This window comes from Cariama cristata, unplaced genomic scaffold (assembly GCF_000690535.1).
Source record: "Cariama cristata isolate BGI_N322 unplaced genomic scaffold, ASM69053v1 scaffold3263, whole genome shotgun sequence".
Classification (NCBI taxonomy): domain Eukaryota; kingdom Metazoa; phylum Chordata; class Aves; order Cariamiformes; family Cariamidae; genus Cariama; species Cariama cristata.
This window is the reverse complement of record NW_009608794.1, coordinates 3,163-20,016: the sequence shown is the minus strand read 5'-3', so window position 1 is coordinate 20,016 and position 16,854 is coordinate 3,163. Positions and strand designations below refer to the sequence as shown.

At 38.7% G+C, this 16,854-nt stretch overlaps 1 protein-coding gene across 1 annotated transcript in view; it reads right to left on the bottom strand.

The window, feature by feature from the left end:
* RAB38 (RAB38, member RAS oncogene family) overlaps positions 1-13,729 on the bottom strand; it is a 20,305-nt gene extending 6,576 nt beyond the window's left edge. The window contains exons 1-2 of the mRNA XM_009697270.1: positions 13,497-13,729; positions 5,031-5,311 (exon numbers count right to left, since the gene is read on the bottom strand). Coding sequence (XP_009695572.1) covers positions 5,031-5,311; positions 13,497-13,701 — 486 coding nt within the window. The 5' untranslated portion in view covers positions 13,702-13,729. The remainder of the gene's footprint in view (positions 1-5,030; positions 5,312-13,496) is intronic.
* Positions 13,730-16,854: the final 3,125 nt, after the last annotated feature.

Here is a 16,854-nt window from a genome sequence, read left to right as displayed (position 1 = left end):
CAGGATTGGTTAGACTTTTTTTTTTTAAGTGAATTAAAAAGACAATGTAGGGAGCCATTCATCCCTAACTGGGTCTGGCAGTCTCAAATGGATTGCTTTGGTTTCAGTTACCACATCAGCAGATTAGCTGTAGTGTGTCAGCCTAGTTCAAATACATGTCCAAACCTCATTTGTCTTTATGGAAATCAAAACCATATATCCTGTTCCTCTGCAAGTCTACCGTGTAGCTTTTTTTTTTCAACTTTCATAACTGTTGTTCAGTTAGAAGAACTGAAGAATTTGTGATTTAAACAAGGGCTAGTAGAGCTTGGTTTGTTCACAGAGCTCACTGGTAAAATGAGCAGAATTGCTGTCCTTGCTTTGCAGAAGAAGAGGCTGGATGGCAGCAGAGGGTGATTTTCTGAACGTCACTCAGTAGATCAGTGGCAAAGAGGACTCCTGATTCCTAGTCCAGCATTTGGGCACTATGATACACTGTGGACTGCCTGTCAGACAAAAGCTGGAGAAAGGACACATTATTATCCACATTTTCGAGAGGAGGAAAGATTCTAGAACTTTTTCCTAGTCTAAATAGGATGTGTCCAAATAGCCCAGAAAGTCAGTGCTCATTCAGTCTCCAGGCTACAATGCTCAGCAAATAAGGATTTGCATGCTTAACCTAGTTTGATAAGGATCTGAAAAGCACTGCTACCAGCTCTTCTGGGCAATTTGGACAAAACGTGAATGTCTTTTCACCTAATTCTGTATTGCTGGCAGCAGAATTACAGCAGGGAAAAGAGGAACTCAGGTCTAATCACAGCACAGCTATGGTCAGCCGTAAGGTTTTTCAACTTATTTCTGAAGTAGGTATTTTCAAGCACATTTAGTTTTGCCTGACTTGTCTGTTTTGATGCACAAGTTCCATTTTCATTATAAACTGATAAGATTGAAATTGCTGCTTTTCTAATCCAAGTCAAAAACTTGCCTCTTTGAACTAGGAATGGTGGTGAAAACAGTTTAAAGGTTTGGAAATGTAAGTGGAGCTCTCAGCTACTCTGGCCACATGCTGGATAATTAAACATGTGACAGGAAGGAGAAATTTCCTTCCTTTAAAAAACTGCATCTTTCACACTAGTTGTGGTTGTGAAATTTATTAAAGAATTTACTATTAAGCATTATTTCGTGACTCTCTGGCAATGTGCCTTTCAGACTGCAACCAATATGAGCAAACTAAATACACATATATAAAAGGCACTAGGCTCTCCACTGGGTATATGGCGATATGTATAACTTGTGACTGTACTGCATTGTGCTGTTGCCCAACAAGGCCCTTCTTACATGGCAAACAATCAGAGTAAATTCTTCTATCTTGGGGAGCAGAAGACTGAAGATTGGAACAGGCTGAGTATTTCCTTTACATTAATGCAAGAAGCAAAACTAATACACAAGAATGCATTAGGTGGCTCAAATATTTTATATTGAAGTTGTTAACTTAAGAAAAACAACACCAGGGAATAATACAGTGATGTTTTTAGTGTAATCTGCCAGTGCTACAAACAAAAATTTCGAACCATTGACAGCTTGAAATATGGTGAGTACATATATAGCATGCTGCTTTCTGCAAGGCAAGTAGAACTAAAAGATATATTTTTACAAGTAATATCACCTTTGTTTTTCCAAAATGCATAAATCATATTCAGTTTGCTCTGAAGGCTGTAAGATTTCCAAGCATGTCTCCAGAAAACCTCCGGAGATCTAATTATTCCAGGATACCACAAAAAAAAAGTTATTACTTATCTGAACGGCTAAAACTGCTTCTGCAATACGATGACTTCTCTGTCAGTGTTATTCTGCTTCAGAAAAGAGTTTCTACTCTCTATAGCAAACATAGCTAGGTTTTTATTTTCCCCAGATCTGAGTTCAATTATTTAATACGTCCTAGGCTGAAAGAATACCAGTTACATGTAACATCCAATATTTAAAATAGCAGTAATAATAATTTTTGTTCAGAAAAAACGCATGGGTTTTAGTTCAGAACTTAGACCAAGCGGGGAAATGATGCTCCTCTAATTTAGCCTAAATGTTGTGGTTCTACCATCTTTAGTGGAATTACTCTTCCTTGTATCATTTTAAAGTCAGGAACCTCCAATTCTGAGCGGAAATCAGGTGTGGGGATTGCAGAATAACAGATTCTAGCCTTTAGTCTATAGCAGCAGAGAACAGTCTGGTACCAGAGTCATGTGTCCTCAACTCTCACTGCTCCCTTCACAGTGGTTTCTGAAGACAAGTTTTGTCATAACTAGATTTCTTTCTGTTCCTACATGATTGCACTGGTAACCTGAGGACTGCTTGGGTTTCTGAGCTAAAAAAAGTAAGAAGAACCTAGATATTTCCTTTGTTTAAAATAACTCAAAATCTTAGTTCTATGTGGCTTAGAAAAACTTGGAAAACTTTTCCTCTGTTGTGACCTTTTAAAACTTTACATGTCCTTTATACCTCCATAGTTCTGCCCAAGATTGGCTCCATTATCATGGTAAAACCTCTCTGTGACCTTTGAAATTGTTTGTACATTCATTCTTTGCCATAACCTGCAATGGCCCTTGGCACATTAAATATGGTTGTTCTTTCTAAGAGGTGGACATGTGCTTGCCGTAGGCTGATGTATGGAATTCATGGTACAGATTCCTTTCTCATGGCCAAAAAGCAGTGACTAGCTGCATTACTTTGCTAATTCAAACCTAGAATAATGAAACTATGGCCCTGTATCCTTCAAGAAATAGTCCATCCTGTTCCCTCTCATTCTCTTTGAAGGTCTTTTAGATGCAGGCATTTTAATACAATTTGTTATTCATTTCTCTCCATATGATTTTTGTGGTGGTTTTGCCCTCAGGCCTCAGTTTTCAGTGGATTAGTTCTTGTCTCCAGGAAATGTAGACTCACATACATGTCAGAAATGAAGAAAAGGTAATTTTGAAGAAAACAGTCACGTACAGTGTTTACATATCACTGGTGAACTCGATCCCAAATACTCACAACCAGTTATTTCATGTTATGTGTGGCCTGAAAGACAGTTACACACCTAATAGGATATTGGAAAGGGCCAGAATATGTAATCCTTATAGAAATGATAATACTTTCTCCTGTAATAATCCCCTAACTCTCCACGTCATCTACTGACAGCTGCCATTCCAAATGCTTCACTCTCTGGGTTTTCTTTGTTTCTTTTTCTGGAATAGTTAGCTTTCTGCCATAATTATCATGAAGATGCTGATGTAAAAGGTCTTGGCTTTTTTCTTAAACCAGAACTAGACACTGTCCATAGTAAAATTTAGGTTATCCTAGAGAGGAACACTGGATTCTGGTGGTCTTACCCAGCACAAATCAGCACAGAATCACAGACCTGAATTCAAACCAGGTCCTGCACATGCAGGAATGGGAAGTACCCTGCTTGCAGAGCAAGGTAATTTACACACTGATATAGACCAAAATGTCTCCCTAATAATGGTATTTTGAAGAAACAGTGACTAGTTTTGAGACTCATTCAGTAGGAAAGCAAAGATGCTGACCACAGACATAGAATCACAGAATCATAGAATGTTTTGGGTTGGAAGGGACCTTTAAAGACCATCCAGTCCAACCTCCCTGCAATGAGCAGGGACGTCTTTAACTCGATCAGGTTGCTCAGAGCCCTGTCCAACCTGACGTGGAATGTTTCCAGGGATAGGGCATCTACCACCTCTCTGGGCAACACGTGCCAGTGTTTCACCACCTTCAGTGTAAAAATTTTCTTCCCTATATCTAGTTTAAATCTACCCTCTTTTAATTTAAAATCACTACTTCTTGTCCTATTGGAACAGGCCCTACTAAACAGTCTGTCCCCATCTTTCTTATAAACCCCCTTTAAATATCGAAAGGCCACAATCCCAGCCCAGAGTTCATGCAATGCTTGAGGCAGTCTAGGACACGCTGCTAGTCACCTGCTGTTACTTCTGCTGATTACAAGTGAGACTTCTTTTAAATATTAACACTTAAAGAATCAGTTAAGATCAGAAAAGTAAAATACAAGTATATACTCAGAAGGTTCTTAAGTAACTTTCATAAAGTGCTTAAAAAAATTAAACAACTGAATACAGCATTTTGGCTTTCGATCTGCTAATAACCTAGGTCAAACCAGAGCCAAACTTCTTACATTTTAAACACCCAAACGTTCCTCAGAGTTGTTAATGATGACACCAGCTTTCGTAATCAGAGATTACAATAAACAGAATATCCATTGAATTGTTGTGTTCAAATCAATATTTCACATGCCAGCTCTCCAAATCTTGCATGCACTGAGATCATCTGAGAAATCTCAAATCGATATATAGGACCACTGTACCTTGGGTCTTTATACTCTGAAAGTTCCAGTGCCCTTTCTGATTTTTATCTCCATTTTCTTATAGGCACCCAGGAAATCTATACCAAGGCAAGGGATTAAACCTCACAGCAGCTCATGCAAGCACTTTGACCACTGATCCTTCCTTCCTCCCCCATATGTGATTTTTTTTACAAGGCTTTAGAGAATGAGGGCTTATTATTACAGTAAGCATCGTACAAGCGTTATGATAGACTGACATTTTTTCTGGAATCTAACACAATGAAGTTATTGTCTCAAATGAGCATTTCTCAGGCAAAGTGGTTATATAAATATTTAGAGATAATATTCACTGTTGAGAATTATGAAAAATATCCTCACAGCATTCCTAAGAGGTAGCTTTTGTGCCTTGCCAAAGGTCATCTTCCTTTCCAGGCTATTATGCAGTAAGTTGTTGACCAGTTACATACTTTACATATGGCCTATCATGTTAGAGTAGCTGCATTTCAGACTGTTGCACATAATTTGCTTTGTAATAAAAGGCCTAGAAGAAATAGAGATGTATTAATTTGCAAATTCACCTTTCCTTCTACCAAGAGAGGAGCTTTGCAAGACACATACTTCAACCGAGAGAACTTTTTTAGGAACAAATTTCTCTGTACTTGGAGAAACATTTAAAAAGAAATGTAAACGTTACCTTGGCTGATGTTTCAAACCAGCCCACAAACCCATTCTCCTTGCAGAACTGATCCATCTTGATGCCGTTGTTCATAAGAACATCTATTCCCTGGTCACATTTGTTTGCTAAGAGAACTGTCGGCACAGGTTTGCCATTTGGAAGAACCAACTTAGAGTCCAAATCCTCTTTCCATTTTGTCACTGCTTCAAACGTTGCAGGTCTTGTAACATCAAAGACGATAAATGCCCCCATGGCCTCTCTGTAATATACCCTGGTCATGTTTCCAAATCTTTCCTGACCTGTGATGAAGAAAATAGGAGGGTAAAAAACCACCACCTTGCAAGAATCACTGCTTCCAATCTAGGTCAATATTTCACATAGCAGATTTTCTAAGAGAACATTACTGACGGTAGGACTTCAATTTATAACGAGCTCTGGAAAGCTACTTTTTGTCTAAATAACGATAATTACCATACTAGACTCATTTGTGTGGAAATGCAAGAGAGAATAGCATGAAAAAGGAGTTTTAAAGCAAACATCCAAGGAAATTTAATAACTTTATGACAAACTTAAACTTCGGTGTACAGTCTTATTAAGCTGCCAGATTTCTAGGTCTGTGGACAGTACCAATGGTCTTGGTGTATATTATAGGACTTTAAACAGGAGTCACAAAAAATCTAGGTATCAGATTGGAAGCTCCTTGATACTATGATATTTTGTGGGAAATATCTAACGCAATTGATCTGCTTATGCATGAAGAGGATCCCGCATATTCTCATGCAAGTGGTAATAATCAACAGCAACATTATTAAGCTCTGGAGCCATACTAGGCATTAGAATCATTATGAATTAATTTTTACTGGTAAACTAAAACACAGAGGTGAGAAAGGTTTATTTAAAGCCTTACAAATGTGGAAAGTGTTCTAAAAAATAGCACAGCATTAGCGATATGAAGAGCTGTATTATCCAGTGAAAAGACCTGGGAGGAGATGTTTCACACTAGATCTGTTCAGAAGCTTTATGGTTTTATTTGCTGAATTCACAATGTTCTCTGGGAAGTTATTTACAGTATATTTGTGAACAATATATTACTGTTATATTAAAACATGGATATTTGTAAATATCTATCATTTTAGATGAGTAACAGTGTAAAAATTAATACACTTGATGTTAAGACAAGGTATGTTGATCAACTGTGGGTTTGTTAATATATATCTGCTGCTTTCATGGGAACTTTGAAAAAATGTTTCCAAGAATGGAAATAAATTGCACACAATTTTTCTTGAAGTGAAAAAATTGAATTTCCTCTCATGTCTACTGCTGAGCTATGATCCAAAAAAGAAGAATTATAAACTCTGGAAACATCTCACAACAACAGCAGTCTTTAAGCAAGACAACTCTTGTAGTTAATCATATGCTTCCATAGCTGAGAAAAGGTGCTATGAAAATAGACAACATTCAATGGAAAACTGTTTCTAGCCTTATTTTCTCAATGTGCGTAATTTAGAGTAGGTTAGGAAGACAAGAAGATTGGCAGTCTGCCTCTGACCCTAGGAAGGTTACTTGTGGAGGTTTTATCTGAGGGAAATTGTGCTATTAAATGTAAGGGTGGGTTGAGAACTGAAGAGTGTTGATTACCAGGCTTCTAGAACATGCAGTTTCATTTAATGGAAAGAGCACTGAAAGCACTCATGGGGTCAACACCATCTGTTTGTGATGTTTATCTTTGGTTTTATGCACTAGCTGTTGCAGCAAGGAGAAAGTCATTCACAGGATACAGAAACCAAAAGTGGAGGTCTGTCTGCTCCAAAGTCACGTTAGATTTTTTTTACTTTAAACAAATACTGCATCCCATTGATAAAACAAGATAGAAATATATCATTTCTGGGAAACATGAGGTCATATTGAAAATTTCTTATGGCTATGCTTTATTAAAATGTCTTATGATTCCTATCAGTGGGCTAATCAGATGAATGGCTAAGTCATGTGCTATTCAATAATCTCCTTGTTGAGCAATTTTTTTTTTCATCTGCAAGAAGGTACCTTCAAACAGAAGTCAAGGTCTGATTAGAAACTTAGCAGTGAGGCAAGCAGCAACATATACAATTAGTTTTTGATGCATATTGTATTTCAGTGATACTTTATACTTCTCATACAAAGTTCTTGAGATGCTTGCACTGTAGATGAGATGTAGATGATGTAAGAACAGGTAAACTTGGGCTTTATACGTATTTATTGGAAAGCAGATCTTGAAGATAGGTGGGACACTGCCAGAGAACATGAACTAAGTTATTAATTTGCAGCATAAAAACATTCATCACAAACAATCAAAGTGATTAGAGGAGTAAAAGGCTTTTATGATGTGATTTTCTGGCTAGTAGCAGCCCACAAAGTTCTGACATATGGCATGATGCCGCTTCTTCCTCCTGCATCCAGTTGCTTTTGTAGATACCTAGGTTTTTCACTGCATAGAAAAGCCATCATGTTTGTAAAAGCAGCTTTGTGCAGGAGGACAGAGCTGACCAATTTCCATTATCAGTCATTTCAAAGAAAGAGAAAGAATGGAGCTGCTGGCTGAATAAAGTGCCTAAATGCTTTTTCAAGTGGTCTTTTTCCTCATCAGTTGCAATTAATATATGAACATACTTGGCATAAAGACATTATGCAACTTTGAATGGAAGAAGATGTGGTTTGTAAACCACAGAATTTCAGTTTTATGTCATTTGCACAGTGACTTTACTTCTATTTAATTTACATTGTGAAAAAAGTGATCTCTAGTGTTTGCATTGTGCTTGGAGAGCTAAATATTGTGTCTAAGGAACCAGGAGGACTCTTCTTTCCAAAGATTCCCCCTTATGTGAACAAATAACTATCTTAATGGATGAGGTTCCTAAAACTTTTTCATTTAGCAGAATTACTTATGAAAATGGGCACTGTTTGATGTATTAAAGGTGTCAGAATCCAGCCTTAGGTTTTCAGCAACACAATGGCTTAGGCAGTAATTAGGCTAGAAAATAGATCAAACTTTAGGTATTCAATGGTATCTTGCAGGCAGCCTTGAACATTAGAATCTGCTTTATTGCAAGAGGGACTGGGGAAGATAGGTTTTGCTTTTCATTGGAAGGGCCAGAAACTTGTGAAATATTTGTTTAATCTGGTCCATTGTATTTCTCTGCATCCCTTGCAAGGCCACCGGCATCTGGCATCAAACCCCAAGAGTCTGATGGCCTTTGCCCACTGAGATGGTGCGTTATGATGGGATTCATCAGCCCTAATTTAGGTTCTAAAAAATTAACTGGGTGTGTCTAAGATTAGGCTCCCTTTGTAGTCAGAGACTGAGATGAGATATCTAGAGGGCATCTTCTCAGCAAGGATACTTTTAAGAGTGGTCACATAAGCTTCATTATGGAGGTATTTAATCTCTACCCTCAACCCTCTGACGAGCCCAGGGTGAGTAGCTTATACTCACATGGTTAAGTACAAGATGTCTAATTGTTAAACCAGATAAATCCTACTCCACTTTGAAGTGAACCCAGTGAGACCAAGGTGCCAAAGCAATATTTCCATGAAAGTGAAAGGCTCTTTGTCTGAATAGCACCTGCCTGCACATTTATCCTAATCTCAGTGGCACCTCTGCAGCAGGGAAAGGTATCATTTCATGGGCTTAAAGCAATCAACAGCTGAATTTTTGTAGTTTATAAAAATAGATCCCACATAAATTTGTCAGCATGACTTGTACAGAAATCTACAATTTTCACTAGCCACTATCATCTCTTATAAAGTTATAAAAACTAATGATAAAGTGCTAAAAAAATAATGATGAAGTTCTAAAACTCAGATAATTTCCATCATCTTGCCCATAGTATCTGAAATATAGTGCAAGATAAAAATTGATTAAAACTGCCTAATGACCAGTTTTACAACGGTTTTACTTCTTGCCACCATCCCTCATTCTAAGAGGAAAAAATTTCTGGGAACCACCATGCTTTACAGAGGGCCTTTAGCCAACACTGAGAACCTGGAAATTGTGGAGACGTTATAAATAGTTTTTACCTTTCACTTCAAAATAACTTTCAGAATTTTCACCCTTGAATTCAAGTCATTGTCTTTATGGATTGAAACTTAAGCAAGCCTTGGGGTGGTGTTCACCACCCCAGAATGTGGAAAAGCAGGCTGTCAGCAGGATCAGGCCCACGGATCCTACCACAAACCTACACTGAAATAAAACCACTGCAGCCAGGGACTTATTTATGTTTGCAGAACAATAATTTCAAGGTAACTTAGCCTAGAAATCACCATGACTATCTTATTTATGCATATGTACTGCAGTGCTTAGCAGCCACTAAAAGCCTAAACCGCTGAGGATGTGCTGTGCCTGGCATTACTGAACACTCCGTTTACTCCTTCTGGAATGTAACAGTCTTAAAAACTTTACAACTGCAGAGACATTTGCCTATATCTGTGCAAAGACTGCTGTTTCTGAAGGTGAATGTTGCAGGGAAAGGAAATTAAACTGTTCTGCATCACTAGTATTCTGTGGATGTCTCCAGTGCCTTGGTCCAACTCTTTATCAGATGAGAACCAGCTTTGTAAAACCAAACCAACGTAATTTTGGCAGCAATGAATAATCCAGCCCACACATATGCAGCAGGAGGGATAATGGTTATACTGACAAGGCTATGAAAAAGTAGTATGGGAGGGGGAATCCAAGAAACATCAAATCGTTTAGGTTGTAAAAGACTTAATATCATCAAGTCCAACCGTTAACCTAGCCCTGCCAAGCCCACCACTAAACCATGTCCCTAAGCACCACAGCTACACGTGCTCATTCTCAGGCGCTTCCACAGTTTCTAAAACACATCAATCACCCTCGCGCCCTTGCTGCAGTGTGGATCTCCATCCCCTACCTCCACTGAGATGGCAGACCGAAGGATCTCGCTAGCCCACCATCCCTCAAACGCTGAAGGCTCTGAAGTGCTGCTCTCTGCCCTCTGCTGCACTCACAGAGCTGCTCCCTGCAGTAAATCTGCAGCTGAAGCTGGTCTTCAGCAAAATCTCAGGGCTGCGTGGACAGAAAACACAGGCAGGGGCACTGAGAGTAGCCTTGCAGAGAAGTGAATAGCAAATACACCCAAATCTGCTGTCTGCAATAGCTGTTTTCTTCAAAAGCAGTCCCAGCCTGCATCTGCAGGGCCATCCCCTCCACAGCAACCTTCTTAAAATGTGATTAAGAGTTTCTTTTAAAGCTTTTCTTCTAACAGTCTGTTAATGAATTTAAAGGATACCCCTACAGAGGCAGCAGAAGAGACAAGGAAATAAACAAAAAAATTGACTGAGGAGCAAGATTTAAAGATGTATGACACCAGTAGAGGTGATGGCACACTTCAACAGGGACATGAACATCAAAACTGAGAATTTGGGACATTCAATGAAATAAAATTGAACTGTTGTAAGGAAATTAAAGACAAGGAGAATTTTACCATGTGTATCTCCTCCCACACACAATAGTGAAAATTCAGTCACTTGAAACTCAGGCACTTCACTGAATCACACATAAATTCATAGCTTTTAATGCCAGTTTGTTGTTACAGATATAATAACATCATAAACCATGAAGTTTTGTTCAATTATTCATGTCTGACACCCATACCTTCAGGAATATATTGTCTGTTAAAAACCACCAAGTCTTAATGTAATAATGTGTGATGCAGAACTTACCTCATCCCTGAGTTATTTTTTCTAATGCTTAGTTATCCTTATTGTTCAGCATTTATCTCTCATCTAAATTAATGCTGTTTCAGCATTTAGCTATTAGATCTGATTATACTTTTGCTTACCAAATTAAAGCATACAGAAAAATATGTTACAGAAATATAAACTACATTTAACTGTGAAATTAGATGGTAACAGATGAACTAAATTTGCTTTTTCTTCTTATATCTATCTGTAAAGGTAAACAAGGGTAAACTGCTTGGTCCTACCATGGCTGGAGTATGTCACTCCTCCAATGAAGCCATCACATATGTAAATCTTACTAATAATGTAGATAAATTTGTCACTAGTTTTACTCAAAGCCTTTTTGAGAAAATTATTTCTAGATTGTTAGACAATTTACTATCCACTAATCCACATAGTGAAGTGCAAGGAAGAGTACACATTACACTTAGTAGTAAGTTCACTGGCTGTATAATGGAGGAGGAGGAGGAGAGGATGTGAGAGCTGAAATTATACCTGATATATATAGAGACACAAACATATATGTATAAATATATATTCATATATAAATACTGATATGAAACATTATTGATACATTTGCAGCATTTGCTTCAATTCAAGATGTCCTGAATGCTAAGCCAACATACTTCAGCTTGGTCAGAGACTAAAAATTAATTTCTTTATCGGCAAAGTTAAACATGACCTAATAACAGAGATTCTACCAAATGAGAAAGGATGTTCTGAGATCAGAGATTTTTTTCCTCCCTCTTCTCCTCGCATATTTGTGTTTTGCAAGTGGTGATATATGACCAGCCACAGCCAGGATAAAACATTTCCATTCCTTCCCTGTTATTTCCCTTTTATTTTTAAACAACCTTTTTTTCTCACCAGCCAGATGCCTTATTCGTGGTAACTTCTATGCCAGCACCACGCTGATCTAAATTCAGTGTGTTGCTTACAGAACTTATTTTCTGTGTACAGCCATCAACAGCTAAAGCTCCTTACACAGAAGTCATTAAAACTGAGACAACAACTCTCTTTATTACCGGCTACTGTCTTGACCTTCACAGAGATGCTTCGAATTGAGCAATTCATATGAAATTTAGTACTATGCTGTAATTCTCTCTGTCATGTGTGATAACTCAGAAGGCATGTTAGTCATTCAGTACTACAACTTGGTGTAATTGCTTCTGCAGCCTGACTGAAAGCTACATCATATGATCTGCCAGCACATGATTAGTAGTGTAATAAATCTCTGAAACAAGGCATGCAAATACATTCTTTAAGTGCCTGATGCATTCAGAATTTACTATTAAATGCTTTTTTCTCATGCAGCAAAGTTTTGCTGGATGTGCATGTATTCATGGCTATGATCAGTCACTGCTGAACAATAAAAGCAATGTTTTCCCCATTATTCCAACTTTTAATAAAGAAAACTGAGCATATACGTATTTAATATCATACAACCAGAAAACTATACTGATGTGTAAAAAAGCTGACGTTATGCATGTTTTGCATAAAGCAGTGTTGTTGCATAAGTTTTAGTACCTTGGTGCCAAATTCAGAGCTTAGACATGAGGCAGCTAACCGTAGAAGAAAGGCACTCCCTCCGCCGATAAGAATGTCAAGAATTTTCTCATTTCACTAGTTTTACTCGGTGCCGTTCCAGACTAGATCACTGAACCCACAGCTCAGGCCACAGGCTGGCACAGTTGCCTAACAGCTGATAAAATTTTCACCTCTATTCCCTACTTAACAAATGTAACTTCTTAATTTAATTGGGTTTTTAGAACACCCTCCTTTTTGCTCTAAGCCATTATGTTACAGCGGTACTTGGATTCCTACATACACTAAATGAAAAACTATTACTTATAACGCAAAATATGCCATCAAGGTAAACTTTTATTTTGTGGACTGAATAAAAATGATTCGGGGAGGGGGGGGAGCAGGCAAAAATAAAAAGCTGTGGTTTTAATTGGAAGTCAATTATAAAAAATCCAAAGCACTGACAGCAACAATGTCAAATTCCATGTTTTTTTAATTTTGTAAGCATGCAAGGATAGCTGGACTTCTTAATTCTTTTTCTCCCCACACAGAGCAAATTTTTTTTTCCTTGATGTTGGACTAACGACAAGTAAACATGAGTAAACACATTTTTAACAACCAGAATTATTGCCAAATAGAAACACTTCGCTTTTCCAAGCATGTCAGAATTTGTTTACATTTCATTGGGTCAAAGGAAGGAAGGTGGGAGAGAGAGCAGGGAAAGGAAGAAGAGAGGTATTCTGATAGAGCAACTCAGTGATACTTTTTCCTTATTTTTTAAAACTATAAAAATATTTTAACTTTCTTATTGACTTCCTCATCTCTTCCACCAAATCAAATAGATGTAACAGAAAATTCTTGTTACTCTCCCTCCTGTCACAGCGATCTGTAGTCTAACGAGGGAAGCTGAGCAGCGGCAGCTGCCGCGGAAGAGCTGGGGCATTTGGGGTGAGGTGCCCATGTCCCCGCAGGCATCTGAGAGCTTGGGAGAAAAGTCAAGCAGGGCAGGTTTCATTCTAACACCCCTTGTTTGGGGGTCTGCTGGCTTTAGGGAAACTCCAAAATGTCAATATGCCCTTAAAGTCTCCTCTCCTCAATCTCCTCTCCCTCATCGCATAGTCACTGGTAGTTTCCAAATTAAAGATTAGTACAAATGAATTTGGGTCTATATTTTGTATCGTCTCTGGATGGCTTACGGGGCAAAGGGTTCTTCTCTGTACTCACCCGCAATATCCCAGAGCTGCAGCCGTACCACAGTCTCAGCATCCCAGCTCAGCACCTTCAAGGCAAAGTCCACCCCGATGGTGGCCCGGTAGTGGGGGGAGAAATTCTGGTGGACATAACGTTTGATGATGCTGGTTTTGCCCACTCCCAGGTCCCCGATCACCAGCAGCTTGTAGAGGTGCTCCTTCTGATTTTGCTTCTGCATCTTTCCTGTGGCTGCTCCCTGCAAACTGATTGCATGCTCTGCCCAAGGAATCCTGCCAGCCCGAGGGGGAGAGAGGGAGTGAGGAACCGGGGAGGGAAGGAGAGAAGGTTTCCCTTTGCACGGAAGCAGGATCACCGGGTCCCACAGGCAGCCCTGCTGGGAGATGGAAGAAGCAAGGGACTGGGAAAAGAAAATCTCCCAGAAAGTTTTGTGCATATGTGTGTGAAGGTCAGCACGAGGTGCGTCTGGGATTAGTCTGGCTACTAAAGACTTTGCAGGAAAATTCATGCAACAGTCCTGTTCCCTGTTTCACTCCTCACTGGAAGGCCAGTGTTTCTGTTGCGCACTAGTTTTACACACTTCTTTTTTTAATCACTGCCTTCTTGGTGATAATTTATCACACTATTCTTGTTTCCAGACAAGAAATAATTTAAAATGCCATTCACTGCTAAAAAAGCAGAAATCTCCTTTCAGAGGTTTCATGCCTCCATTAAGGTGCAAAAATTAAACCAGTGTGACTTTAACTTTGGATGTGATTTCATTTTAATCAACGTAAGTCAGTGTGAATGCAGTTATATCACTAGAAGTGGCAGTTATAGCAGTATAAAGCATCTTTATATGTGTCCACACCAGGAGGGCTGTATGAATTTAACTATAACAGATACACATTTTAAAATTTCATTAACATAATCGTGATTATCTGTCCGTATCTATAAGCACGCTCACATCTGTGAACGCAGAACACAGCTTATGCTTTGTTTTTCATCAAACTGGACTCTAAAATGCAAAAAATCCAGATTTATCCCATGACTCCGATAATCAGAAGTTATGAAAGCATAACAGCATTAGAGCATACAAATGCCAGTGTCTCAACAGTCCTCTGTTTTCCAAAATAAGTGATATCAAACTTGCAAACAATTGGACACGTTTGAGTAAATCATTCCACTGACGTGATTGACCCTACATTTTAAATGAAGAACACAGTGACAGTTTTGACTAGGCAGCTTAGCTGGACACCCCTATCCACTGCCTACAGGGGTTTGATTCTTATAACAGCTTTGATAGCAAGCCCCCAGAATTTTAATATTGTGTGAAACTCATCCATGAATGATTTTTACATTTATTGATGATTTTGATAAAATGAAAACACATTTTATGCTTATTGAAATATTATCTGATGGAGTTCCTATCCAAATGTGCACTGAAATGGCATTAGAAATCTGTCATCTATCCAAAAAGCTGGATTTTAGTAGACAAAGAATTCAGAACACTTATGTTATGCAATCTTTTATAACCAGTCTTTAAACTCAAACTTTAGAGTTTGTATGTATACATACACACAGAGTGGAAATGGGTAATTTGAGGCAAAAAAATGTCTTATTTTCCTTGAAACATTTTATTTTTAATAAGAGGTCTTTTTTCAAGAAAAATTATTTTTCCAAAAACAAGCTGTCATTTGTAATCTTCTGTTTGGAGAGAAAATTTTAAACGGCTTAGCCTTGTAATCTACAGACATCATAAAAGACTACAATTTGAGAAGCAAACCAGTTCACTCCAGTCAGTTACTACCTCTGCATGATTCAAGCTTATTGTTGCTACTGGTAGTGTGTGGTCTGTGAATCTTACCTTCACAGTACTGTCATTCTCGGAGAAGATCCAATACCCAAGCACTTCTAAGCACTCGCAATTCCCCTCAAAAGTTGAAGATTTCCCATTTTAGACGTAAAAAACAGAACAGGTTGAGAGGGTTTAGCAATTTAAGAAATTATGAAATTGGTGTTTTGGATGAGGTTGAAATTACATCTGATCTTTTTTCCTTCTTTGATGATGACCAGAGAACATTGCATGGAAGATCACTGTGAGCAGATATTAGGTAACTAGAGGTCTTAGGCTATTAGTAAGTGTAGTTAGAGACTGGCCTACACCCAGAAGCATGAGGCTTTACCTCTCTTCCAAAATTTTTGCTAGCATTATCTATAATAGCTCTGGATAATCGTGTTAGTTGTTTCTAATTCTTCTCTGAACCTGGTTAAATTCTTGGCCCCAGCAACACCCTGGTACAATGATCTCCTCATAGGCTTAATCAAAGTCATCCCGGGATGGCGGTAGGGCTACAAGTGAGGTGTTCAGCGCGGTGTTCAGGTGTGGGGTGAGCATGTAGGAGGCTTCATTGCATTTAGAGGGATGATTTGCTGAGCTAAAGTGAAGCATGGACTGAAGCATCTTGCTGAGTGAAAGCTGAACCCAGATCTCCTAACCGCATGGTGAAGTGGCTTTTATAGACCATCTGCAGAATGCTCCTGAGGTGGGAGAAGGCCCTCAGCCCTGCCCTGCTCCACCTTTTTGGAAGACTGTTCCCACGTCCTGAACTATGCATCTGTGCTGGTTTGGCCTTATTGTAATCTGAAGGCACTGGGACAGGGTGGTGTGAATGTACTGCTCATTTGGAGCAGTGAGCACTGTCATGAGGGAAGGCAGATAATTGGGGCTGGTCATGTCTTAAGCCATCGTTGCAAGACTTGTTTGACGATGCCAGTTGATCCCTTCAGGCATACGACCAGGTTACTGTGACTCAACCATTTGCTGCAGGCAGAGGTGTCCCTCCCGGGAAGGACACTTGGTCTGGAGCGGATGCAATGCGATCTGTCTCAGCTGAGACCACAGCTAAGGGCAGCTACTATCAACCATATTAGCTTGCATTTGCCACCCAGAGGTAGGTAGTCAGCAAAGTTCAGCTGACATGGAGTAACTCCTTAAGCTGGCAGAACTAGATGGTGTCTCTGAGAGCTTTTTCTGCTGCTTCAGGTCCTTCAACAACGTCCAAGCAATGAGAACATGTAAACATGCCACCAATTTAGTTGCTGTTTCAGTGTTTATATTTTGGTTTTCTGTGTTTTTTTCTGGTAAAGACATACATTTAAAACGTAATTAAATCAATGTAAATAATAATTGAAATTCCACATGACATTATGTTTATTTTTGTATTCCCTGCCTATCCACTATGCTATAGCGTCATCTGATGCTCTGCTATCTTTATTTTAATACCTATACTAACATTAATAGAGCGTATTAACACTCTATTTTAATTGGTAGGAATTGACACAAACTTGAAACATCACTGTTGTAAATAACATTTAAGAAAATTCCATCAAA